The following is a 26,046-nucleotide window of genomic DNA, read 5'->3' as shown; positions in this document are numbered from 1 at the left end:
CTCCTTTTACTTATATGGTCCATTCTTGAGGTCCAATAGAAATCCACTCAGATGTTTCTGTCCTACAATCCTTACACACCGAGAGCTTCTCATACAACCGGACCGGGACTTGTACCTCACCGGACCGGGATCTACATCCAGGGTCACGTGCCAGATCGACACTGTACCTTATCGGCAAGCGCTCCCGAGATTTGCGTATCGTGCGTTGCTCATTGGTTGACAACCTTATCCACCTCACCGCCTTTTTATCGGTTCCTGAAGAAAGAATCGACTCCCCGCAAAATTGAAAACGGAGTCATTCCCTCGTTGCTGTGCAATTCACTCGTTTCGTTTGCACCATGTCTGCCTCAATCCCTGGCTCTCGTGATCTTCCGGTCTCTCAGTATGACTTGACCACCTACTGGGGCCGCGTTCGCCATGCCGCAGACATTTCAGACCCGCGGTGAGTCTTCCGGTGTTTTCGCCTCCGTAACAACATTATTGATCTGTGGTTTTAGCACCCTGCTCACGGGACCTGCTGGCTTGGAGCAAGCCAAGGGTATAATTGCTCAATACAAGCAAAACAAGATCCCCTTCATGACACCGGATCTGTGGAGCGCAAAGAAAATTGTCGACGCTACCTTGCATCCCGGTATGGGCTGAACCAGCTGGGAAAACAAAGGAGGTTGGTCGCTGATAAAATGTACTACAGATACTGGCGAACCGGTTTTTCTGCCCTTCCGCATGTCCTGCTATGTCCTTTCCAACTTGATTGTGACGGCGGGTATGCTTACCCCGGGTCTCCAGGTGAGTCAATGAATTTCTTCCAACCCCACCCTAGATCTAGACTAACGTGCCGCCGCCTCTATAGACCACTGGAACTCTTTTATGGCAGATCGGTAACCAGTCGCTCAACGTTGCGATCAACAATGCCAACGCCAACAAGTCGACTCCACTGTCTTACTCCCAGATCGCCAAGTCCTACTGCATGGCCGTTACCGCTTCCTGCTCCGTCGCCCTGGGTCTTAATGCACTGGTCCCTCGCCTGAAGAGCATCTCCCCCAATACCCGCCTCATCCTCTCCCGTCTTGTTCCCTTCGCCGCCGTCGCCAGTGCCAGTGCCTTGAACGTTTTCCTCATGCGTGGTGAGGAGATCCGCCAGGGTATCGATGTCTACCCTGTCCTGTCCGATGAGGAGCGTGCCAAGCGCGAGGAGATGGAGGATGCTGAGCCATTGCAGAGTCTGGGCAAGAGCAAGAAGGCCGCTACCATCGCTGTCGGCGAGACAGCTATTAGCCGTGTCCTGAACGCCACTCCCATCATGGTACTTCCCCCTCTGATCCTTGTCCGCCTGGAGAAGACCCAGTGGCTTCGGGCTCGCCCTCGCATGATCATGCCTGTCAACTTGGGTCTTGTCCTGACCACCTCTCTCTTTGCCCTGCCTCTGGCCCTGGCTGCATTCCCCCAGCGCCAGGCCATCAGTGCCAGCAGCCTTGAGGAAGAGTTCCACAGCCGTGGTGGCCGTGATGGCATGGTCGAGTTCAACCGTGGAATGTAAATTTTGGTTTTTTCTTAGCACCGGCGTTGCAGCGTCTGCATTTGATGCAGGTAGATACGTTTTTCTTTCTTTCCTCTCTGGGATGCACATGCCTTTTTGTATAGATTTGGTTTTTCCTAGGTATATATGTGGATTCTAAGCCTAGCATTGCATTTCTATCATTTATCATCATTCAGTCAAAAGTGGTGTCTTTCTTGCCTGAAGGACTTGCTCCAACTGTGATGCAATGTTTAACAAGTCATCGTCGTTTCCGTGTGGACCCATCAACTCTATTCCAATAGGAACTCCTCGAGGTGCCGATGTAGTAGCTGGACCAAAGCCGGCTTTATATTAATTAGTCTCATATTCATTGCGTCCGTGGAATATTACAGACTGACCTGGAATGCAAATTGCAGGGTTCCCAGTCACAGCTGCTAGCACCCCATTGCGATTCGGCTGTCTCGTTTCCCCAACGTTGACAACCAGCTGTCGCTGATGCGGATATACCAATGCATCTAGCTCATACTTGTCAAAACACCATCGTACTGACTCCTTCAGAGCCGCAATAGCATCGAGACGAGACCGGTACTCCTTGCTCGTGCGCGAGTATACCTCAGGATCTCGCAGAGGAGCATAGAAGACGTCCGTCACAGCTTCTTTGTCATAATTGCCACTCTGCGCTATATCTTGAAGCGAGCGACATGGCGTTGATGTTACATACGAAGACTGAAGAAAGGCATTGAGACAATCCTTGAATTCAAAAGGTTGGGTATCCGCATTGGCAAGCAGGTTCGCCAGAGTCCAGTCTGGATCTGAGTCCACGGAGATCAGCATTATGTCCAACTCGCCTTGAATCGTGTCTAGCGCATGATGGACAACACTTTGGACCAAACGATTTTCGGCAATATCCTGTTCAGAACAAGCAATAGGGTCCTCGAGTTCAAAATACGCATTCAAAACCCCAATTCGTGGTGCGCGCTGTTTCTGCTTCTCATGACAAACAGACCCAGAATAAGAACAAGAATCCATCAATCGATTAATTGGCCCTTTCATTGCCTCATATAGGATCCTAACGTCATCCACAGTCCTTCCCATTGGACCAGCCATATCTTGTGTCTCGGAAACAGGCACAATTCCCACACAAGAGACACTCCCTATGGATGGCCGAAACCCCACAATCGAACAGGCTGACGCCGGTGACCGCAGTGAGTTCATAGTATCGGTCCCACACCCCACAAGTCCCAGGTTCGCTGCTAAGGCTGCAGCTGTGCCGCCGGAGGAGCCACCCGGAGTACGGGATAGGTCATATGGATTAAGTGTCTGTCCACCGAGAGACGAGGTTGTTGTTCCGTGTAGAGCGAACTCATGTAGGTTTGCTTTTGCGAGGACTATAGCTCCGGCGTTGAGTAGGTGCGTCACTACTTCGCTATCTTTGCTGCGGAGGGAGTGTAGGGCCTTGGTCCCTGCGCTTGTGGGTAAGGTTGAGGTTGTATAATTGTCCTTCAGGATTATTGGGACTCCATGGAGAGGCTTCAGGGGAATCCCTTTTCGAAGATAATATTTTATTTCCGTGTCTTTTTGGATTGCTGTGGTTAGGGCGTTGGGGCTGATTGTTATGAGTGTTTTGAGTGTCTGATCGTGCTGGGTGATTCGGGCGAGATAAGTGCGTACTACCTCACTACAGCTGGTTCTGCCTTGATGGAGTAAGGCATGAAAGGCTGGTATAGTGAGTTCCAGGACGTTGGGATGCTGTTGTGCATTCATGCTGATGGGGGAGGTCTAGTGCTTTGTTTTGAGGGGTTGAGTGGGTTGGCGTTGTTATGACGATCTGAGAGTGGTTTAGTGTTGATACTCTAACGTCGGGCAATGCCAACATTGAAAACATTGGAAGTATTTCGAAGCAGAACTAAGGCCAGGGAAATAAGATAAATAAAACTAAGAAAGAAATCAAGCAATAAAATTAGGGTTAGCCTTACCCTTGGCCTGATAAAAATCTTAACATCTCTGAATGGCTTCAAAATACCTTCACCCACCCCTGCTTCTCTTCCACTCCCAACCAACTTACACCCTCATTCTCGCGAAGAATGTTTGAGCTACCTGAAAGGCAGAATAGAAAAAAAAGGAGAGAAAGGCAAAAAGCAGATATAAACCATCTGTTGCCCCAGTTTCAACGGTAAATATCATTGCCGTCGGACACCTAGACACCCATATGTCCCAAGTGTCCTTGGTCATGTAGCACTGAGGAATAAACCGGCCAGTGAGCGCGGTTTTCAATGAAATAGTCCTCATATATTGCATCATAAGGGAACACTCGCCAACCTTCCCCTTGGTTTCTTGCAGAATCCACTCTACACTTCTGGTTTGATTTGGCGTTGATGGATCAAGGGTATTAAATCATCTCGACTTTTATAGTATTCCGTGGACGGACCGAGACAACATCTATTGTATTGTATGTGCATTTCTTTGGACCCATCTCTTCCAAGGTTCGGAGTAAAATGATCGGTGTATGGCAGTATCTTCAGCTCTATAAGTATGCAATACAAGTACATTGGATTGACTATAGACTACTGATATATGCATCAACCTTGGAACATCCTAGGATCGATATACGGGACACTTAAGCAAATCCAAAATCCCAAGGATCAATGAAGTCGGGCTAGGACCCGGCCAATGCCTATGTACACTGCTCTCCACTCCGGTACGCGCCAGAGAAACAAATTCAACATGGTATAAGAAACGCAGCCTAAGAATCTCCAAACCCCACATTGATAATCGAAAGAAGAAAAAAAAAATAAGTCGCAAAGAAAGCAAACGGCAGATAGGCAGATGCTCGGATCACAGAAGTCTGTGGCATCAGCCAGCGCTGGAAAGGGATGGCAGAATGATATAAGGTGTAAAATATCACGATGGATCACCGTGCGAAATGCTAAGCCGGGGTCGCACAGGAGAGCAAGGTCAAGGGGAGAAGAGAATCGTGCCCTGACTGCCCAGGTGGTACAAAGTCCAGGGTCAAGCCAGGATTGTGCATGTTCATAAAACCCAGCCCTGAAAAGACGCCGCCGGAGGTAAGAAGAGAGCGAGAGAAGAGAAGAGAAGAGAGAACAAGAGAGCAAGAAGCAAAACACATCGTGAGCATCATTTTCCTAATGTGAAAACACCGTCCCATTCCCATCCGTAACAAGAATTACCCAGAACATATGAACCATCTATCCATAATGGACCCAAGAGACGCCGGTGGATCCCATGAAGATACGTGTCGCGAAAGCCTGATGAGGCGCAAAAGATTGACAAGAAGACATAAGGCTAGCGAGCGTTGGGGCGATGCAAGCCCATACCGATCCGATATGCCTCTGTGCCATCATCGACGATACTCTCTTTGAACCATGGGTGCTTCAATGCATCCTTGGCAGTGATTCGTTGCTTAGGGTCATATACGAATATTAGGCGTAACAGGTCCAGGAATTGTCGGTTGAAGGGAGTGCTGGTAGGGATGAAGTCCTGCGCATAAGTTAGTAAGAAGTTCCCTATAATGAATGACAAGAGGCAACACATACAGTTAGTTCTTTCATTGCACGAACATACTTCCGGGATGCCCGGGTTGTTTCGGTATTCGGGTAGTCAAGTTTGTTGCGGACGAAGTATCTAAGAAGTGCGTTAATAGAAGATCATATAAGGTACTTGACTTGGAAAGTGAACCTACTTGGCGGCGGAGTTGTGATTACCCCCGCGTCCTGCCATGACTTGCCGAATCAATCGGGGATCGATCTTGTGTCCGATGACTGCCTCCATCATAGCCAAGTGTTCAAGGTTGTCATGGGTCTGAAACAAGGCATCCCCGGTGAAAAACTCCACCAGAATGCATCCAATACTCCAGATATCACATGAGAAACTCCACCCCAGGTTTAAAATGATTTCAGGTGCCCTGTAGTGCCTTGTGGAAACCACCGAAGAATGGTATTCATCGTCGAAAGTGGCAGAGCCAAAATCAATTAGACGGATCTCGCTGTCAAGGAGAACCCGTCGCTGCCGAGCATTTCGAGGGTTCGCATGGGAGGAGGAGGGGATAGTGCGGTTGTATGTAAAAGTCTGGTAGGCGTTGCTGACGAGGAGAATGTTTTCGGGTTTGAGATCGGTGTGAATCAGGTTGAGGTCGTGAAGGACTGTAATCAGGTCAGTGTCAAATCCCACATCCGTCTTTTCGTGAGCAAATGGGACCTACAGGCCACACTTGTGAATAACTGGCGCGCAAAGCTCTGAATCTGACTGCTGGGGAAGGGAACGAAGCCGTTGCCTTTCAGAAAATCAAATACACTCTGGCCCAGCAAGTCGGTGACGATGCAGATATGGTTGCGGAAATCGAAGCAGTCTCGCAGGTGGATACATTTGTTGCGATTGCTTTTGTCGTTTGAGGCTAGAGTTGACAGTACTCGCAGTTCAATCCGGGAAGCGTCCCTGTACTTTTGGATGGAGCGGATGATTTTGATCGCACAGCGGGCCTTGCGCGTCTTGTCATAGGCTTCCACTACTTTTCCGAATGTGCCCTGCCCGAGCAGTTTGATAACAGAGTCTGCAAAACGTTAGTCGAGTCGGTGCCAGCCTGGGTAGCAAGTGTAGATTAAACCCACATCGATCCGTTAACGGTGTATCGGGAGTCACAATGTAGTGACCATCGTCATCGTCAAACTTTTCATGTCGCGCGCTCGTGTACTAATTGGGAACTCAGGTTAGTTCAGTTGAAGACAGGAAAATGAGAGGTCCAGCATTCACGCACATCACGAATGACAGGCACGGGCACATCTTTGGCTTTGATGACCGGGTGCGGTGGTGGAACATATTCCAGGAACGCGTCGCCGACAGTTTCAAGTTCGCGCCGTTTTTGCTCGTCGCGGGCTGACTTCCGAGTGGTCCGCTTACGCTTTTGACCAGCTGAAGCATCTTCGTAGTAAATACCGTTGCTGGCGCCTGTGCTGCCCTGAGAGCCCAGTGACGTCGGGGCTGTAGTGTGCAGAGAGGTAGTTCGGTCGGTTGATAGTGAGTTCGACGAATCCTCCCCATACTGCTGAGGATTGATGGAAAAGGAAGGTCGGTCATAATAGCCCAAATCATAGGCAGTCTCGATTCCAGTGCGTCGTCGCTTGCCCGCAGGCTGGGGTACAGCTGGTTGGCCGGCCGACGCGCCGTGACCTGGAGCAGATTTGGAGGCCTTGGAGGCCTCGGGGCCTGGACTGTCATCTATCACAATGACTTCTTTGGGGATACCATTCTTGTAGAATTCGCCCCAATCGGGCTTCTTTTTCCGACCACTTTGCGAGGGGGCCGCGCTGGATCCACTTTGATGGGAAGCCATGCCCGACGGGGTCGACCTCGCCGGCGCGACTCGAGTAGATGGGTTGTAGGGAAGGGTGGTGGTCGGAGCGGTGGTTGGCGAGGGGACGGAGTAGGTGTAGGGATTTGTCAAGCGAGCCCCTGCGGTTGTAGTCGGGGTTGGGTAAGAAGTCGTCGCTTGGTATGAAGAATGGGGGTATCCGTAGCGCTGGTGAGAGGGATGGGTTGCAGTAGCTGTGGACGGTGTGGACATTGTGTACGGATCAGTCTCGTCCGTCACACGAACGGGGTCCCAGGACGCGGAGAAGAGGGCGTTCACGACCGATTGCCGGTGGTGACAGAGGAGAAACTCTTCACCGGAGATGAAAACACGGCGGCCAGATATACTAGCCTGTTGGGATCAAGCCCGGTCGAGCAAGAGGCAGTAGGGAGAGTCGGAAGGGATTGACTTGGGACGTGACAATGACGAGGCGGTCGGAAAATGGGATGAGATCAGATCCGATGCATCTCTAGTCAAAATGGGGGGGTGGAAATTTTTCGGTTCTCCGTCTCGAGGATTATATCTAGGATATCACGACGAAGCAAGAGAGAAAGTGCGACTCATTGAGAATAAGTGGAACGACATTTATAAAGAAATGCGGATGGGGGAAGGAGAGGAGTGAAGTTGAGTTGATGATGGAACCCGACGAGCCAGAGTTGGGGGACGTAACAACGCCGATCATTCATTTCTCTTAATGCCTCGACTTTCTCTCGTTACAGATATAATTGGATCGAAACAGCATTCCTCTTTGCTTTTCTACATGACTCTCCGTTCTTTCGGCCAATATATATCTCCTGTTTGCTCTATTCTCCCTGTTGGATTCTAAGTCTGTGGAAACCCTAGTCTATGGAAACCCTCTACAATAAACGCTCCCCCTAGGACTTTTCCCGTGTTGCTTCAGCCACCGTGGGCACTTTAGGGTCCATGCGCGTTAGTAAAAAAAAAAGACGTTGCAAACACTAATATGGGAATGAAGGAAAATCGAATTACGCCCTCATTCCATTTCTATGGCCCACTCCACGCCACCTGGAGTAGCCCTGGCTTAGCCGATCCAGCCCACACGCCCCATCACAGCAAATTGGCCATAGCGATCTAGAAATTTTTAGAAAAAATGGGTCTTTCCCCATCAAGGCCCTAGAGGAAGTAACAATCCAACTCTCCATGGATAAATCGCTTCAAACTCGACAGAATGCGGACCTGCGCGGCCGATCACCTGACATGCGGATGAACAGTAGGACCGAGTCATAACCGAGTTGGCTTCACCTCTTCGGCTCTTCCACTGGAAATCAATTCTGTGCAATGTGGCTTGGTGAGATCCATGCATGAATTCCACAGTTCATGTGGGATAGCGAGTTCTCCGGGGTTCTAAATGCTGGAGAACACCAAATTCCCTCGATGAAGTCGGCTCCACAGTCCAATATATACACTCGGCTGATGTGCCTAGAACTCGTCTCGGAAGCAACATCTCTCCAATAATCACTGTCTCAGGTAGATTTGATCACAATTGTCCATTAAGTTGAATGTGTAAAGCCCATCGTACAATCAGACTAGCATGGTACCGAGGGTGAGTGAAATAGACGACATCTGGAGTAGATGGCTACCGCTATTGTCTTGCTCGTCTAAATTGATCATGCATCCACTCATTTACATATGTTTCAAACCATTAGAATTGGAATCTAAATGCACTATCACTTGACTCGTTGAGATTGAAGTAGCATAGGTGACATCTCGGACCTAATTTAAGTACAGTATTACGACAGAGTCGCAGAAACCCCTGGATATATACAGTATCTCCGAGATTGACTGGGGGCCGAAGTCTCAACATGGAGACACTCCAAATGTTCCATCTTCCAATATCTATGCAATAGATGCCTTCCTCAAGCATGCTGGGAGTGACCGGACGCCCAGATATCACATTCCATTATCCAAATCGCGTAATCCAATGACCTGCTTGGATTTCCCCAGACCTTCGGGGCTGGGTGACCACGCATATGAGCTCATCAAATTCACTGTTATAAACAAACCGAAAGTACTGATGAACAGAACAACCCAACTACCTGGATAGATATGTCATTGCAATTCTGAACAGGCGGTTCAAGTCAACGCACAAGGCCAAGGGCTTGAGGAGACCTAAGAACAGAATGCACCTTATCTACCCTTTTTTCTTTTTCTTTTTCTTGAACTTGAAATCAAGAGTGAAAGATTTAGGCATCATGATAAACTCCTAAAACGGTGTACAGAAGCCATGGCCAGAAAGAGTGTCGGGCTCCGCCACCGAACTGCTCGCCCGATCGGGTATAGGATGCGGAAACTCAATTATGCCCTGAACCAATAACCTCCCCTTTTATGACCCACCACTGTTCGGGTCTACTTCAAATCCATCCTTTGAGGAAGAATGCATAGCCACTGCTAATGCGGTCGAGAAGATCCTGGCTGGTAAGCTTATCCGCCGGGACTGTATATAAGGCATGCCGTGTCCTCCTAAGTAATTACAATCAATCCACGCTCATCGTTGACGCCTTGCTACTGTGACATATTTCCAATTTCACATATTTTTGGCGTAATGACGAGTGCTCGTTCCATCGGTCGGAAAGCCTTTCAAGGTATTGCTGTGGGCATCGGCCTCGTATCGGAGGGTATATCGGCACACAAGGCAAAGAAGCAGAACCAACCAGCCCAAGAGCCCACAGAAATCACCACAGAGACGGAACTTAACTCAGAGGAGGAGCGTTTGATTCATGAGTTCCCCACTCCAGCAAATGGAACATCTGAGCACCCAATCAGAGCCTTAGAAGAGCAATGGGCTCTAGATGAAGCCCAAGAGGAGCTTCGACATGACCCCGAGGAGCAGACCAGCTCTCCTCCCCAATATACGGAAGTTGATGAGGCCAACCTTGCACATCAGTTTGCATATGCTCACCCAGCGCCGCCGCCATACACCGTCAACGGGCATCTGCCACAGCCACGACTATCAGCCCCAGTTGTTTTGCCCCAGCGTCGGCCAAAGACCCGTGATCGTGGTTTCATTCGAGCATATGCCCCTGCTCTGGCCGACTGTGGGATCGACCAGACCATGTTCATTGAATTTCTCAACACTGCCGAGAAGGCCTGCCGAGCTACCCCTTGGCTCCAGGCAATCAATTTAGCCTCCATTGGAACCATCTGGCTGCCCTCCGTGACTGGCATTGCCGTTTCGATTGCCATTCAGATCGCCACCGACATTGCGATTGCGGTAGATGGCCGTCGAAAGTAAGAAAATAAACACGCACCCATCATTTGATGCTGCTTGATGCTAACAACTGTGCTTCAGAACAAACTCGTTTTTCGACCAAGTCAATAAAGAGTTCTTTCAGCCTCGTGGTCTGTATTGTCTTATTATGACATGGAACCCTGAGCTGGCTGATGCAGCATCCACAACGGTCGATCTCAATTCGTTGATCTCGCAGGCCGCTGGCAGTGGTAGCTCTGGTACGCTGGAACGCCTTCGACACAAGTTCAAGTCCTCTGACGGCAAGGGCTATGGCAACATCTTTCCAGAGGTAGCGCCTCTGGTTTTCCCCGAGATCGATCAATTGGCATCCGACCCAAACGCGGAGAAGAAGCTGTCCAAAATGAAGAAGAAGGGCCAGTTCGTGAGCAGCTACATGGACAAGAGAGCCCAGGCCAAGTTTGTCAGTATCATGATCCATTCATCTCATCCGCAAGGTGACCTAATAGACAAGTTCATTAGATTGCCAAGAACCCGGACAGTCATTTGATCCAGGGTCCCAGACCTACCTTCACCTCCCGATATGCCGATCCAAACCATCCGGCTAGCAGTGGTGACCCACTTGCCTTGGTCACTGGTGGGAAATTAAGCATGGAGAAGCTGCAGAGGTTGAAGAATGAACAACTTCGTGGGGGGCGTGGTTACTGCAATGGATACCAGAATGATGGGTCTATGCGGACACAATCTGCTTCTAACCCGGCACCACATGCGCCGGTCGGTCGTTCAGTCGGGTTGAGAGACGTCATCGCCCAAGCGAGGGAGTTCAGGAGCCCGCAGAGCTCCACACAGTCTTTCTCAAGGGATGAGCCATACTCCGGAGGTCGAAGCTTCCTTGCCAGAGGATCTACAACGGGCCAGAGAGATAATCATGGTCTTTTGACGCCAATTGCAAAACTCATGAAGAAGGTAGAGTTTTTCAGGATCTTTGGACATGAATTGCATATTCTGACGCTGGATATAGGAAGTGCTTTATCTGGCTATTGTCAACATGCCATCGGAGGATGAGATGAACCGAGCACACGAGGCTGTGCGCCAGATGGTTTGATGACAGATCTGTCTAGCCATAACTTGCCTTATATCGAGTCTACCCAGCTCCACCCAAATGCCGTTACAGTATACATGTATACAGTATATCCGCGTTTAATTTTTCTCATTGTTGTACCTAATTTCCCCATGCATAGAAATGGCTGTTGGCTCGGTTGACAAGGAAGGATCAGACGAATCATATGCGAAATTATCTCTATCCGCACGCATGGTCAACCAATATTTCGAAAAAAAAAGATAAATTCCAGCTAAAAGGAACCCCCGGCATCTCTGTGTGAAAAGTAAAAAGAGCCCAAACGCCACGAGCCAGACTCACGCAGATGCAAAAACTCTTAGAGCGGGGATCAAAATTGCCAAATTCCTCCCTGCAACTTGACCCCACCCCTTCCCCCGCCATCCAGAAACAAATTAGACCGGAAAATAGAAAGAAATGTGAAAATAAGATTACAATGGTCTGGTTCGGTCACGTTGAGCGATCCTCCTTGGGATCCTTCGAGTAGCCTCGTTGCACGTGTTTAATTCCTCGTCCATCTGCCTCGAGCATGAATAAGAGATCCCGGACCTGAATGCCAGACCCCTTCTCTGAATCCTCGCGCCACGTTCCAATTCGTCGCTTTGGCTGGCCAGCTGGTGTTTCTCCAGAGCGGCCGGGCTTATCTGGCGTGGCAGTAGGTGTGGAAGGAGCGGCGCGTGATGGCGATGAGAACCCACTGGAAGAGCCTCCGGGCTTCAACCACGAGTATGACTTCTTGGTTCCGAACATACGGCCAGAAAGCATGCTATTAGTTGCTAAACGGGCCGTTTCAACGGACTGCTGGTGCTGCTGCGCCTCACTGGCTTTGGAGTCCATCATCTTCTTCGCTTCCTTCTTGGTCATAGACTTCTTATCGAAGCTAGGGGCTCGTTCGCCGATAGGTGTCGAGGGAGCGGATGCAGTGATGTCGACAGAATCGGCACGATTGCCGGTGAACTCATCAACAGTGGCATCTGCGTTACGCTTCGCGCGTTTGGCTTCACGTTTGTTCTCCTGTGAGGACTCTTTACTCACAAGGGCGCGGTATTTCTCGGCGACTGGTCTTGTAAGGGAGGTTTCGGTACCAGGACGAGGGCCTAGAACATGGTCAGTTTATAATTGATTTGATGTGCCTCAGAAGATGCACATACGCTTGGAAGGAGTTGCCGTATTCCCAGTGACTGGATTCAAAGGCTGCGCGACATCCTGCCATTCATCGGGAACCACGCCATGTGAGTGTGCCTGACGGCTGCGAGATAGGGATGAAGAATAATCAATGATGCCTCGTAGTCGCTCTTCGCAAGACAGAGACATCAGATTCAGGATGTCCACCAGGGGTGCCCCCTCCTGATTCAGAATGGTTTGACCGGTACGGATAACGGACGATCCATCAGGCCCAGTAACTTCGATAGGCTGCGGCCGGCCGGGAACGGGATGGAAAAGACCCTCAGAGGGGATGCGAACACCAAGGTCGAAGCCTCGTTTCTGGATTTTCTGCTCGAGCAGTTTGGCTAACAAGAATGGCTCTTGTAGATGATATTGTGCCCGCCTTGCCGCTTCTGTATCCTCACGAGTCGGCTCATTGGGGTCTTTGAAGGGGACTTGGGTTTGCGAGGCCGGGTCGGAGAATGACTGTTGCGGAATCGCCGGTTTGACGTGGGACATGTCGCCAAAACTGCTGGATGCCGAAAGAGTCCCAGCCGATGTTTGAGATGCAAACGATGTGTTGATGGGTGGTGGATGATGGGGTGTTTGCCCTCGAGGAGCCGGCTGCGCCTGCGCGTTAGGCCCCGAGAAGCTGCGCGTAAGAAATGCCTCTTCCTCTCGCACGTCGATACCCGATGATGCCAGAACATCCGTCAACTCCGCGGCATCGGTAGTTTTATCTACAGGACGCGAAGGCGGCCCCATAGTGCCCGGGGGTGGTGGCATATTGTTCGGAGCAGTGCCGTTCATGGGAGGCGGGTGTTGGGGTGGAAGTTGAGCTTGAGGGAGTTGCATCGCTCCAAAGCTTGGTGAAGCATAGGGGGACTGCGACTGCGATGATGGAAGCGGAGAAAGTCGAGGCCGTTTGGATGGGGGAGGTGCTGCGCCTCCATTTACGGGCGAAGAGGCAGAGTGAGGTGAGGGAGAGGAGACAGGAGGAGAGAAAGGTTGAGAAGTGAATTGAGGGGGCGGCTGCTGCTGCTGCTGAGGGTGCCGAGTTTGCGCCATGATGAATGATGTCTCAGAAGTGGACGTAGAGACTAGTAAAATTGATCCGACTAGTGCGCGAAATGAAGATACGTCCACGCGTGGTCGTTCAAGTGAGCGGCTTGCTCACACCACCAGATACCACCAAGTGGGACCATCTCAGAATACCCGTAAAACCATGAAGTCGACGCGTAGCAAATATTTCGAGTAGGAGGCAGGGCGGACGAGCGGATATGATAGGCTGTATGGACGCAAGTGATGCGGGACGAGGGGAACAGGGAGCTTTGCGTTTTGAGGTTTTGCTCCGCGGATCGCGCTGATCACGTGTCGCTTAGTTAACGCCTGGGGAACCACCCCCCAAGGCGGTGAACACGGTGGACTGGATTCGCGACTTAATTCTACATCTTGTTAGATTCAACCGCCATTCAGTCCGCGTGGCTTTCCTTCTTTGTTTTGATTTTCAGTGTCGTCTTGGCCATGGAAATGACCTGCACCGAACACTGACTGCTCGGTTTCTCATCAACCGCGAAGGAGCTCACGGTGCCCTTCACTCGAACGATTCTGCCGGCAAGCTGATCGCGACTACGACACGCATTACTATTTTATTTGATTCGGTTCAAGCGCTTAGACTAAGGAATAATGGCGGCCAAGCGTAAAGCTTCAGCAATGGGTGCCGCCATGGACGATGAACCGGTGGATCCCTCGGACGAGCTGGCGTTCTATTGTCTTGGTGGAGGCAATGAAGTTGGACGATCTTGTCATATCATCCAGTACAAGGGCAAGACGGTCATGGTAAGCCTCGATTTGGAATTGAGGGGATTCATGATGTGCTAAAATTTGGACTCGACCCTTAACAGCTTGATGCGGGAATGCATCCAGCCAAAGAAGGCTTCTCAGCGCTTCCTTTCTTCGACGAGTTTGATTTAAGCACAGTTGATATCCTTCTGATCAGCCAGTATGTGTATTCCTTTGCCACCGAACACCAGCTCTGGGGACCTTGGGACATGCGCAAGCACGAGACACAATGATTTGTGCTACATTGCATCCTGGTTGTAGATAAGCAACCCCGGATACAATCTTATGCCAGCATTGAAACTTGGCATCATCTTGTTAGCTCATGTCTTTTTTTTGTCGGTCGCTAATGGTTCATTTTTGGCTCTAGTTTTCACGTTGATCACTCATCGGCACTCCCTTATGTCCTCAGCAAGACAAACTTCAAAGGTCGTGTTTTCATGACACACGCTACAAAAGCTATCTACAAATGGTTGATTCAGGATAACGTCCGAGTCAGCAATACATCCTCTTCTTCAGATCAGCGCACCACCCTATATACTGAGGGCGATCATCTTTCGACCCTTCCTCTAATCGAGACCATCGACTTCAATACCACACACACCATTAACAGCATCCGTATCACCCCCTTCCCGGCTGGTCATGTACTGGGCGCTGCTATGTTCTTGGTATCCATTGCTGGATTGAACATCTTGTTTACAGGCGATTATTCACGTGAAGAGGACCGCCATCTGATTCCGGCGACCGTTCCAAAGGGGATTAAGATTGATGTTCTGATTACAGAATCGACATTTGGCATTTCGTCCAATCCCCCCAGGTTGGAACGAGAGGCTGCTCTGATGAAGTCAATTACCGGCGTCTTGAATCGTGGAGGTCGTGTGTTGATGCCAGTATTTGCTCTCGGTCGTGCACAAGAACTGCTTCTTATTCTTGAAGAATACTGGGAGCGACATCCCGAATTGCAGAAAGTCCCTATCTATTACATCGGTAATATGGCCCGTCGCTGCATGGTCGTGTACCAGACATATATCGGTGCCATGAACGACAACATCAAACGACTTTTCCGGCAACGTATGGCTGAAGCCGAGGCAAGCGGCGACAAGAGTATCACGGCAGGACCATGGGATTTCCGCTTTGTTAGAAGCCTCCGGAGTCTGGAACGGTTTGATGATGTCGGAGGTTGCGTGATGATTGCCTCTCCTGGTATGCTTCAGACCGGAACCAGCAGAGAATTGCTTGAGAGGTGGGCCCCAAGCGAGCGCAATGGTGTTGTCATGACAGGTTATAGTGTTGAAGGCACCATGGCCAAGCAACTGCTCAACGAGCCGGATCAGATCCCCGCCGTTATGTCCAAAGTTTCTGCCATCCAAGGCCGCGGACGAGTTCCTGGAGGAAACGACGACGAACAGAAAGTGATGATTCCACGCCGATGTACCGTTGATGAGATTAGTTTCGCAGCCCACGTTGACGGCGTGGAAAACCGCAACTTCATTGAAGAAGTTGCTGCACCGGTGGTTGTAAGTAGATCAGAGCTATCTTGCGTCGTGCCAGCCATTAACATTTCAACAGATTCTGGTTCACGGTGAAAAGCATCAAATGATGAGGCTCAAATCCAAGCTTCTTAGCCTTAACGCTGATAAGACAGTCAAGGTCAAGGTCTACACACCGGCAAACTGTGATGAAGTGCGCATTCCCTTCAGGAAAGACAAAATAGCAAAGGTGGTTGGCAAACTGGCACAGATTCCTCCGCCTTCGGAGCAAGAGGACAGTCAACTCATGGCTGGAGTTCTGGTTCAAAACGGATTTGATCTGTCTTTGATGGCCCCGGAAGATCTCCGAGAGTACGCGGGTTTAACGACATCTACCATCACCTGCAAACAACACCTGACCCTTAGCTCCGCTAGTATGGAGTTAATAAAATGGGCCCTTGAGAGCACATTCGGCGCCATTGAGGAGATCGGTGCAGACAGCAAGGAAAAGAAAGAGGCCAATGGTGACTCGAAAGCATATCTTCATGGGGAAGCTGCAGATGAGGAGATTCCCATGGACCAAGCTCAAACATTCCTAATAATGGGCTGTGTCGTTCTGCGATACCACCCACGAAGCCGTGAGGTTGAGCTCGAGTGGGAGGGCAACATGATGAACGACGGAGTTGCCGATGCCGTCATGGCCGTGCTTCTCACAGTCGAGAGCAGCCCAGCCTCCGTGAAACGTACGAGACCTTATAGCCCTCTTCCATTGTTCTAAAACTAACTAACAGTTGTATATCTAGAATCGGCCAAACACAATCATCACCATCATCACCATGACGGTGAACTAGACGCGCTTCCCAACCCCCATTCACATCTTGGAGCCGACGATCGACTTGATCGTCTCCTTATGATGTTGGAGATGCAATTTGGCTCTGACATTGCCCCCATCGAACGTCCTCGTGTACCCGCCGATCTTGCAATTGGCACAACTGACGGCGATGAAGCCGCCCTCAGCGAGGAGCGTGTTGCTGATATCGAGTCAGCCGAACTGGAGCGTCTCCAAGCCCTGGGTGTCCCAGTACCTGGAATTGAAATCAAGGTAGACAAGCACGTTGCCCGCGTCTGGTTGGAAAACCTGGAAGTGGAATGTGCCAATGCTGTTCTGCGCGACCGAGTGCGCATTGTCGTTGAGAGGGCGGTTGAAACCATTGCTGGTCTGTGGGCAGCTAGCTCCATGCCCAAGGAGGTTGTGGTGGCCAATGGTCCCGTGAAGTCCCAGGCAGAAATTGAACTTGCTGCTAGGACCAAGACGGTTGCTATTGAGTCACAGTATTGATTTTATGTACAATAATGGGAATTTCCGGACCAAACAGAAATGATTCTTCGTTGATATATTCTTATTCGATCCGCTCTGCCTTCGTGAAAACTTTCACAAAAATTGAGAAATATTGGAAATTAGAACCATCCTCACATCACAGCCCCAGCTCATTGAGGACTTCCGCCAGCACCTCCGCAGCACCATCAACAATGAGGTCGATTTCCTCTTTTGAAACAGTAAAGGGAGGTGACAGCAGCACATGATCACCCCGAACCCCATCCACCGTTCCGAGACTGCCATATAGTGAGAGAGCATACTGCGAACATAGAGCCTTTTCCTGCATGAGAAAAGATAGCCGAGTCGCCGGATCAAACGGCTCTTTCGTAGTTTTGTCTTTAACGAACTCAATCTGCAGATCCAATAGTCAATCAATCAATCGTTCAAACCCGAGAAGTCCGTATTGTTCCTTTCTTACCCCCCAGAATAATCCTTTGCCTCGAATATTTCCAACATATGGATGGTCGCCAAGACGCTGGCGAAGCTGTTGCTCCAAGTACGCTCCCATATTCCGCACATTTGCCAAAAGGTTCTGTTCTTGAATCGTCTTCTGTACCGCCAAGGCAGCAGCACAAGAGACTGGATGGCCCTGGTAGGTTTGTCCATGCCGGAACACACCCGTTCCCTTATCCAGAACCTGTACAATTGAGTCGTTGATCAAGATCCCGGAAACTGGAGCATAGCCTCCACCAAGACCTTTGCCTATGGTTTGAATGTCCGGGACAACGTCTTCCTGTTCCCAGGCATGAAGAGTTCCACATCGGCCCATGCCACTCATGATCTCATCCAAGATTAACAGAGCCCCGTATTTCTCACAAATGGCTTTCATGGCAGGGAAGTATCCTGGGACCGCTGGAACACATCCAAGGGCCTGGTGTGTGGTATGTCAGGTCATTTCCATAAATTACGGAGCAGAGATCTATTCTTACAGCTCCGACTACAGGCTCCGCGATGAATGCGCACACAGTCTCCGGACCAACTCGCTGGAACTCGGCATCTAGCTCGGCTGCAAGGCGGGCCACATAGCTGGCGTCAGACTCGCCCTCGTTTTTGCCACGGTATGCATTGCACGGTGATACATGTGATGTATTTTTCACTAGCAAGGGCTCGAAAGGCTCTCTTCGAAGGATATGCCCTCCAACACCCAATGCGCCGAGAGTAGTGCCGTGGTAAGAAGGCAAGCGAGCGATGAAGCGCTCGCGTTGGGGCTGGGGGCTAGGTAGCTCGAGAAAATATTGACGCGCAAGTTTCAATGCAGCCTCGACGGCCTCGGAACCTAGATGAACGACTGCTTTAGTGATTTTGGATTTAAACAAGGTTTTGAGGGATATGCTGACCGGAGCTGACTACAAATAGCTTGGATAGCTTGCCTCCAGTTGAATCAACTAACAGCCGTGCCAACTCCTCGGCAACATCTGTTCCGAAAAATGCAGAGTGGCAGTAGGATATCTGGGCCATTTGGTCTTTGATAGCCTGTTGAACGGTCTCATTGCCATGGCCGAGGCATGCGACGGCAGCACCGCCGGTTGAGTCGAGGAACTTTGTACCATCTTCAAGAAGAATGTAACTTCCTTTACCACCGATAGCCTTTTTAGGAATAAATTGGCTATCCCGGTGCAGAACCGCACTACGCGTGGGATTAGAAGCTATTTCATGATGTCAGTACGATGACTAGATATAGCTTGGGATAATTACTACCGGATTGAGTCATATCGTAAAGTGATAAGTAAAAGCAATGGTTCTGGTCTGAGGATTTTGTATGGAGCGAAGTTAGTTCATGAAAAAGTCGGAAATTAGCTTCCTTTTGTACGTCTTTGACCCGAGGCAATTGCCCGCGGGGTGAAGTGGGTTCGGCTTGCCGATCCAGAGAAGCCGAGAAGCCGATTGGCTTTGATGTGGGTCAGCACCACCAGCGCACGGTGATGGATGGGTCCCTGGCGGAGTTATGACCGTAGTGGAGAAAGTTCTCCAAGGGAATTCCTATCTTGGTCCCTAGTGCGCTCAGATCACATGCTAGGAATGGGGCTACACCAAATGGTTGTCGTTGCTACGTAGGCAAATCTCGCCCATGGCACTCCTTGATTTTTCTGGCCAGATGCTGTTATGGCATAACCTTGTATTGCCCTTCCCTCTATTGGTATCAATTTTATACTGCCATCTCGTCTCGCCGTTTCAGGTGATAGACACGGGTTATACAACACTGAATTGCGCTTCTGATTAAATTGCCTTCACTTCATCTCAATCAGTCAATCTTGTCCGATGGAAGGCCTCCATTCCGATAATGCCAAAGACGGCTGTAGTCTTTGACGCGCAGTTTCGGGGGTGGATTTTCCTGAAGGAGACCTGTGGCGGAAATAGGGAGCAGGGTATCCTCGCAGTTATCATGCGGTGTGCAATCTGACTTTGTCTCAACTTCTAAATCCATGAACGGGTTGTTTTCCAGCACTTTGTGATCAGGTCCCAGGGTGAACATAGTATCCAAATAGTGCTGATTTAGAAGATGACCAGAGCCTGCACGGATAAATAGGCGGCCCATGTATCTATTGGGAATAGTGATGAAATGCAGAACACCGATCCGCGAAACCATGTCAGCTGAGTTCACATAGTGCTCGATGTGACCAACGGAATACTGATATCGCGAAGGAAGGCGGGAAGAGTCGGTCCCATTTTGCTTAGTTCCAAATGTTAGGCGAGGATTGTTGAAGTGATTCGCCGCGTTCGCGAAAGTGTAGACCTCTAGATGTTCTAGAATGGGCTGAGGAAGTTCATCCAAGAGCCAATCGATTACCAAGCCACCCTCGATTCCTCCTTGGCTGTGAAGTATCAAGACTACCTTTTCACTGTCAGGATCTAGCAATGCCTTCTTGATGAGTGGGTACGCTTGGCGTATGTCTGCGGTGGCATAGGTAAAACAGCGCTGAATCAAGCATTCGATTAGGTCAAATATGATGCCTGACCTGCCATGGCGGATTAGCATCCATTGCTGAAGGGTGTTTTAAATATTCCATGAGCTTACGTGCGATTATGAATACCCGTGATTCTTCGTCCAAAGGTATAAGAAAGTTGGTCCAAATTGTCTTGCATCCAACTGTGGCTGTAGTACATGAGTGGATGAGAATGCATTCTGGTTCATATCGTGGAAGCTTACCTGCCAGCTATGCCATTGATAAAGAACCAATGCTCATGGGTATGAGCAGGCTGCTCCGCAATCGGGACTTGTGACACAAAGACCCTGCGGTAGCCGTTCAACACGACTATGCAGATGACGTAGTTCAAGGTTAGTGCAACAGTGATGTATAGAAGAATCCATAGAGCAGGGACCATGAAAATCACGGTGAATGGGATGGAAAGAAGAAAAAACACTTGAAAGACAGCGAGGAAGCCCTGAGTTCCAATTGATATCCCGTTTCGAGTTGATGGATGCAGCTCATCCAGTCGAGCGGTTTTGCCCAACCGAAGGGGAAAGAACACAAGAGGCAGAGCCCAGGCATAACGGATGACAAGGCGAAGATCTTCCCACAGGAGTTTGAGCGGGGATGCAGTATATGGCAACGGAGTTGCATTTGGAGGCCGATAGGCCAACCGAATCTGGGGGGTCATTGTGCCATAAGCTGGAGGCAGTTATAGTAGCAACATTGAAGCTTGGAACAGAGAACCTCGGAATGCTGGGAACAGGTCAACCGCACCTTTCGTCATGTGATTGCATCCTGACCATTGGGTTCAACATCCATTAGCGGGGAATCTTTCCAACGCGTCATGTGCTCGGACCGCACCTACGTGATAACGTCTATATCGGCCGCAAACTGTGAGCTGGACACATCCTACACTGCAAAGATTCGATAGCGACTCAGAGATTGGTTTCCCTGGCTCGTCACGGCAGGCGTGTCAGTCCATACATAAAGACCACAATATTCGCAAGGGGAATACGCAGGGGTGAGCTTGGACCCCGGAAGCCCACCATGAATGACACCGCGAATATCATCGAATTGGAACGACTATGGCAGCGGGTCCAATTATTCGAGGTGGGCACCAGCAAGGCCAAAACCGTCTTTGGCTTACCGCTTCAATCGGTCATTTTGTAATCGGTGCGGCGTGACTCAACACCCATGAGCAAGGTGAGTTGTCAGGGGGATAGGTATGTGTAGGAATTCTCACGGAGGCCTTGATAAGGCACCACTGCAGAATTGTTCGCGACACTATAATACCTGGAGCCAAGAATTGACCGGAAACGCCCATACAAATATGTGATTCTTGTGGGTGGATTCGGTAACACTCTGGAAGCGCAGAAAGCAAATGAGCGCAATACATGCATCGGTGACATTATACGCATTGGTCGTGATATTATTGCTCAAAATAGCTTGCCCCGGCAGCTTTGCTACAATCCTAACCACCACTTCCAGGAAAATAACATGCCCCAGCTCACCGAGGAACCATTTCGGACTGGTTGGCACTGTCGGTATATTCAGGAGGGATCTGTTCAAGCTGGGGATGAGATCGTTCTGGTGGAACGCATGCAACACCATCTCTATACTGAATTGGAGAATATGGACATGATGAAGCAATTGACCGACCTGGACTCTTTGGGGAAGGAGGTCCGAACCAATTTTTTAGAATCGACTGGGAAGGACGTTGGAAACACTAGGAGCAACGAGGCGACATTGTAATGGCCCCTGATATGTAGACGGATCCTCGATGTATCTAGAAGGAAGGAGATACACCTACCGTAACTCCCTTTGTTTTTGAAGCATTGGACCCGGGGCAGTCTCCCCAAGAAGTCCAGCCCGACATTCATGTACGAGCAGCTGAGTCCAAACGTGACATCCACACCAAGGAACTGGACAGGCGATCCAAGAAAGCGCTGCAGGATACTGATAGCAGTGCCCCTATCTACTGGTGCTTCGGAGAGCGTCTGATGAAAGCATTGCGCGACACCAAGAGAAGCTCCGGTTTCCCAAACAAAAATCTACGCTCTGGATCTTTTCAGGCCAGCACAACGGGCGATCCATCCATAGACGAATTGGCTGAGTCCTGGCAAAAAGCGGATGTGAGGGATGGAGCCAGTCTATTAGATGCTCGATTCACCGGGTTATTCGACAATGGAAAGACACTGCTATGCTCAAGTATGTCTCACGGGAGATGGGACATCGTCTTGTATCTATAAGAATTTGTTCAAAAGCAAAGCGAATGATGCCCACAGCAGTATAGAAGAATAGACATTATTAACAGTAAGTCACGGTAAAACGTGGAGAAAACCATGTACAAAGAATTGACTATGAGCATTCTCAAGTTATTAATACAACGGAGCCTCACCTTGAACGGGCCGAGATCCCACATACGTTAAGCAAGAAGAGAAAGGAAAGTAAATGACCTCGTAGCCACAAGGAGATGACCAGCAACTCCAAGGCCCCCCTCGGGGACTATGCATGAACAATTGACACATTCTTATAGTTTCGTCACGGAGCCTTAATTGTGTAGGACGCTGCTGGGAACACTGTGACTCGGTCCTTTGAGACTGTCAACAGTCTTTCGGCGTAGACGAGTCCGGGTGGCCGGGCCGTCAGATGAGACCACTGCAGGCTCAGGCTCGGTTTCCTCGGCCAGCTCGGCAGCCTTGAGAGTGTCCAGATCCACCTGCTTCTGGGCGATCTCTCGGGCCCGCTCGTAACGAGATGTGACGTCCCCTGTCCATTGTGTGCCGAGCAGACGGTCCCAGAAGATAAAGAATGGCTGAGAGAAGTTGGTCTTGATGCCCCAACTCTGGTGGTGAATGTCATGGTAGGCCGCATTGTTCGAAGTGAAGTGCTGTAGAGGATCCCAGGGAAATTCGTAGCCGCAGTGGTCATCGACAGTCTTGATGGTGGACATGGTGAAGAACCACATTCCTTGTCGGTTGGTCATCCCAGAAACCAAGAAACCAATACCGGTACCGAAAGTATCCAGCAAAAATCCTTCCACGGGGTGGTTATACAGGGCGCCGAAAGCGTAGGGAACATAGAGTCGGTGGTGTCGAGAGTGGAATGTTACTGGGAACTTTATTAGCCGCAGAAGCCTCCGGAATGAATGAACAAATCTCACCATAGAGCCATCGATTGAGGTGCATCGCCCGATGCAAGAAGTATTGCCAAGTATCGACAATGGAGACCGCGAGCATAAACTGAAGCGCCGGAACGAAGTACCAGTATATGAAGCTCGCCAAGGCCAACTCCCAACCGGTGAAGGCAGGCGCGGATACCTCGGCTCCACTGTCGAGAATAAGCGACTGCATCAGCTCCGGGTAAGAGCCTCCTGCTAGTGCTCCAGCCAACAAAGTGTGTCCATTTTGTGACATTGACTTGGCCAGACCCGCCGCGTCCACACCGACCAGAGCCAACATGGGGGGAATGGCTCGCTGGGCGAGTCTGAGTCGTTGCGCCCATACGGCCACGTCGTATTCTTCACGGCCAACCGTTTCCACGGGATCGAAATAAGCCACGGACATGCCGGCGATTGTTTGAACGACTTGCTGCAGAATGACATCGCGCACCACCTCCCAACGGGTCACGCGGTTTCGCTTCAATACCTCGGCGGGGGTGTGTAAGCGGTATTGTTCGAAGTATCCGTAAACATCGATAAAATGATAGACCATAGACAAACTCCAGTATGCGATGATGGGCAGCGCCAAGGCCAAGACATTGTCGGGGATGGGGGCGAGCACGGGTTGCCGCACGGAGAGGGTATAACTCGGGAGGGGAGGGAGGTCCCAGGCGACCGACGCGTTGGTGGCCATAGTGGCGAAAATGGCGTTCAAGGTGGGCAAAACTTGAGGAGTCGGATGAAGATTAAATCAAGAGTTTGATAACAGCAAAGGAAAAAAAAGTTGGATGAAGATGTGGATGGGGGTCGCGCGATAAGCTTGGAAATCAGGAAATGAACTTTGACGGTGACTACCCAAGGGACTCGGGGAGAGCACAATGACAATCTGTGTAGAGCAAGTGCAATGCACGATCCTACACCGAGTCCCAGTAGAGAATCTGATAAGAATACAGGAAGAGGAAGAAAGATCAAAGAGGAAAGATGAACAGGAGACGAACCGAAGAAAGAAGTAAAGAAGTGGCGCCAGTCGGATGCGGACGCTACGGGTGACGACGGATGGACGGATTGGATGGCCCCGATTGGTCCAATGGTGTATCATACCGTATCCAGGTGGTATTGGATCCCCCGATGCGGCGACTTGTTTACTCCCAAGCTGGTTTGGTGTATTCTACTGTATGAATGGTCTATTCAAGATGCATTGGGCGATCTGTCACATGGTAAGTGCAACAGAATGACTGGTTTGTACGCCGGGACTCTACTTGGCATGATTCAAGGTTGGTGGCCTGACTTGACAAGTTGGTATACACGGGAATTGTCAATGTCTCACCACACCATCTGGACGGAGAGAATGTGTCCTCCTTCTAGGCCTAAATATTGCGATCATCCTTTGCTCTAGAAACAAATTGGGAAAGGCTCAAAGACTCGTAATGGCAGGGGAGAATTATATCTTAGCCATTGCGTCGGACTATAGCGATTGGGAAGAATAATGGGCGACAGGATCGGTGTCTCCCCATACAGGATGAGGAATGGTTATCATTAGCTGCCCAGGTGGCTCTCTCAGAATCATTATATCAGTAGGCATATTCAATCATAAGGCTGATACCATTATACATACTTATACCATGTTATTAGCCGGTGCTTAACCTATCCTGATATCTCGCCCGGGATCGGGACAAACAGAGCAAACTCCCCCACCAACCAGAGCCCGCCACTAAAAAAAAACTTCTTCCCCTCCTTTTTTTTTGTTTTCCCTCTCTTCTCCTCCACTTCTGGTCAATTTCCCTTTGTGAAAACATTATCACTCTCCCACCACCACCATGATTATCTACACTGTATGTTGTCCTACATCGTCGCTGTATATCTCGCTTGGGACCGTTTTGGAATCGAACTCGAGTCCATTGGCGGTTTGATTATTTCCTGATTGGCAAACTGACGATCTTCAGGACATCATCTCCGGCGACGAGATTCTCTCGGACACCTATAAAATCACCCCCGCGGAGGACTGCCCCATCCTGTGGGAAACCAACTGCCGCAAGTACACCAAGAAGGTCGGCGAGGATTTCGAGCTTGCTGGTGCCAACCCCTCCGCTGAGGATGCCGCCGATGATGACAACGGCGAGGCCGAGATGGTCATGGTCCACGACATTGAGGACCAGTTCCGTCTCGTCTGGTTGAAGGTCGAGGAGGGCCTCAAGCCTTCCAAGGATGCCTTCAAGGCTCACCTGAAGGGTATGCATGCGTCTTTGCCGGTTACTCGAATGTCTGGACACATCCAGCTAACAGACCGACTTTTCTAGCCTACATCAAGAAGATCAACAAGGCCCTTACCGACAAGGGTGACGAGGAGGCCGTCAAGGAGTTCCAGAAGCACGCTGGTGCGGCCATGAAGAAGATCATTGCCAATTACGACGACTACGACATCCTCATGGGCCAGAGCATGAACGGTGACGCTATGTACGTTGCCTTTAATACCGCAACACCTCTCCAACCGTGCATTGCAATTTACTGACTTCATCTCATCTAGGCACGTTCTCATCAACTTCCGTGAGGATGGTGTCACCCCCTTCGCCACCGTCTGGAAGCACGGCTTCAAGGAGATCAAGGTCTAAGCGCTTTGATCTTTGCTGGCGATAATGCATTGCACTTGACCTGAAGAAATAAAAAAGTTACGAAACGCGAGCCCTCTGCATCCATGTTTAGATCGGATGCGGGGATGGCTTTTATCCTCTCCCACCGGGCCGGATCATTGGTCTGGTTTGGCTTTTACACGTCGCATCTTCGTATCATAATTGGTCGATCCTTCTGATCGTCAAGAGTAACGCCTCACGAATCAATAACCCGTTATGTCCTCTTCATCTATTGGTTTCTTGTGGCAGCTCATTCCACTTAGTCGAAATGTAAAAGATTGCCTTGGTATATGAGAGACCAATTTCTCC

The 26,046-nt window shown here is 50.0% G+C and overlaps 11 protein-coding genes across 11 annotated transcripts; 5 read left to right on the top strand and 6 right to left on the bottom strand.

Moving 5' to 3' along the window:
* Window positions 1-338: 338 nt before the first annotated feature.
* Window positions 339-1,537, top strand: N7484_002583 (sideroflexin family transporter; the record flags this gene model as incomplete). The annotated part of the gene is made up of 4 exons (XM_057113003.1): window positions 339-442; window positions 498-631; window positions 692-786; window positions 851-1,537. The coding sequence occupies 4 exons, from the start codon at window positions 339-341 to the stop codon at window positions 1,535-1,537; spliced, it is 1,020 nt and encodes a 339-aa protein (XP_056973143.1).
* Window positions 1,538-1,705: 168 nt separating this feature from the next.
* N7484_002582 (amidase) lies at window positions 1,706-3,280 on the bottom strand (the record flags this gene model as incomplete). Its single annotated transcript, XM_057113002.1, has 2 exons — window positions 1,706-1,860; window positions 1,915-3,280. The coding sequence occupies 2 exons, from the start codon at window positions 3,278-3,280 to the stop codon at window positions 1,706-1,708; spliced, it is 1,521 nt and encodes a 506-aa protein (XP_056973142.1).
* Window positions 3,281-4,819: 1,539 nt separating this feature from the next.
* N7484_002581 (putative protein kinase (Lkh1)) lies at window positions 4,820-7,094 on the bottom strand (the record flags this gene model as incomplete). The annotated part of the gene is made up of 6 exons (XM_057113001.1): window positions 4,820-5,014; window positions 5,071-5,158; window positions 5,217-5,676; window positions 5,736-6,083; window positions 6,142-6,223; window positions 6,288-7,094. 6 exons carry the CDS (start codon window positions 7,092-7,094, stop codon window positions 4,820-4,822), a joined length of 1,980 nt encoding a protein of 659 aa, XP_056973141.1.
* Window positions 7,095-9,444: 2,350 nt separating this feature from the next.
* N7484_002580 (uncharacterized protein) lies at window positions 9,445-11,194 on the top strand (the record flags this gene model as incomplete). Its single annotated transcript, XM_057113000.1, has 4 exons — window positions 9,445-10,130; window positions 10,192-10,552; window positions 10,612-11,055; window positions 11,111-11,194. The coding sequence occupies 4 exons, from the start codon at window positions 9,445-9,447 to the stop codon at window positions 11,192-11,194; spliced, it is 1,575 nt and encodes a 524-aa protein (XP_056973140.1).
* Window positions 11,195-11,656: 462 nt separating this feature from the next.
* Window positions 11,657-13,420, bottom strand: N7484_002579 (uncharacterized protein; the record flags this gene model as incomplete). The annotated part of the gene is made up of 2 exons (XM_057112999.1): window positions 11,657-12,303; window positions 12,358-13,420. 2 exons carry the CDS (start codon window positions 13,418-13,420, stop codon window positions 11,657-11,659), a joined length of 1,710 nt encoding a protein of 569 aa, XP_056973139.1.
* Window positions 13,421-14,038: 618 nt separating this feature from the next.
* On the top strand, window positions 14,039-16,999 carry ysh1 (cleavage polyadenylation factor subunit YSH1; the record flags this gene model as incomplete). The annotated part of the gene is made up of 5 exons (XM_057112998.1): window positions 14,039-14,191; window positions 14,257-14,354; window positions 14,562-15,708; window positions 15,761-16,403; window positions 16,464-16,999. 5 exons carry the CDS (start codon window positions 14,039-14,041, stop codon window positions 16,997-16,999), a joined length of 2,577 nt encoding a protein of 858 aa, XP_056973138.1.
* A 136-nt stretch (window positions 17,000-17,135) lies between these two features.
* Window positions 17,136-18,749, bottom strand: N7484_002577 (aminotransferase, class III; the record flags this gene model as incomplete). The annotated part of the gene is made up of 5 exons (XM_057112997.1): window positions 17,136-17,390; window positions 17,457-17,909; window positions 17,968-18,314; window positions 18,376-18,684; window positions 18,737-18,749. The coding sequence occupies 5 exons, from the start codon at window positions 18,747-18,749 to the stop codon at window positions 17,136-17,138; spliced, it is 1,377 nt and encodes a 458-aa protein (XP_056973137.1).
* Window positions 18,750-19,280: 531 nt separating this feature from the next.
* Window positions 19,281-20,638, bottom strand: N7484_002576 (uncharacterized protein; the record flags this gene model as incomplete). Its single annotated transcript, XM_057112996.1, has 3 exons — window positions 19,281-19,995; window positions 20,055-20,132; window positions 20,187-20,638. 3 exons carry the CDS (start codon window positions 20,636-20,638, stop codon window positions 19,281-19,283), a joined length of 1,245 nt encoding a protein of 414 aa, XP_056973136.1.
* A 359-nt stretch (window positions 20,639-20,997) lies between these two features.
* Window positions 20,998-22,199, top strand: N7484_002575 (MOSC domain-containing protein; the record flags this gene model as incomplete). Its single annotated transcript, XM_057112995.1, has 3 exons — window positions 20,998-21,116; window positions 21,255-21,666; window positions 21,741-22,199. The coding sequence occupies 3 exons, from the start codon at window positions 20,998-21,000 to the stop codon at window positions 22,197-22,199; spliced, it is 990 nt and encodes a 329-aa protein (XP_056973135.1).
* Window positions 22,200-22,501: 302 nt separating this feature from the next.
* On the bottom strand, window positions 22,502-23,804 carry sur2 (sphingosine hydroxylase; the record flags this gene model as incomplete). The annotated part of the gene is made up of 2 exons (XM_057112994.1): window positions 22,502-23,061; window positions 23,114-23,804. 2 exons carry the CDS (start codon window positions 23,802-23,804, stop codon window positions 22,502-22,504), a joined length of 1,251 nt encoding a protein of 416 aa, XP_056973134.1.
* Window positions 23,805-24,927: 1,123 nt separating this feature from the next.
* Window positions 24,928-25,719, top strand: N7484_002573 (translationally-controlled tumor protein; the record flags this gene model as incomplete). The annotated part of the gene is made up of 4 exons (XM_057112993.1): window positions 24,928-24,942; window positions 25,054-25,339; window positions 25,408-25,564; window positions 25,635-25,719. 4 exons carry the CDS (start codon window positions 24,928-24,930, stop codon window positions 25,717-25,719), a joined length of 543 nt encoding a protein of 180 aa, XP_056973133.1.
* Between the last annotated feature and the right edge of the window lie 327 nt (window positions 25,720-26,046).

This window comes from Penicillium longicatenatum, assembly GCF_028827895.1.
Source record: "Penicillium longicatenatum strain IBT 33135 chromosome Unknown contig_2_segment0_segment0, whole genome shotgun sequence".
Classification (NCBI taxonomy): Eukaryota; Fungi; Ascomycota; class Eurotiomycetes; order Eurotiales; family Aspergillaceae; genus Penicillium; species Penicillium longicatenatum.
This window is presented reverse-complemented; position numbering and strand designations above follow the sequence as displayed.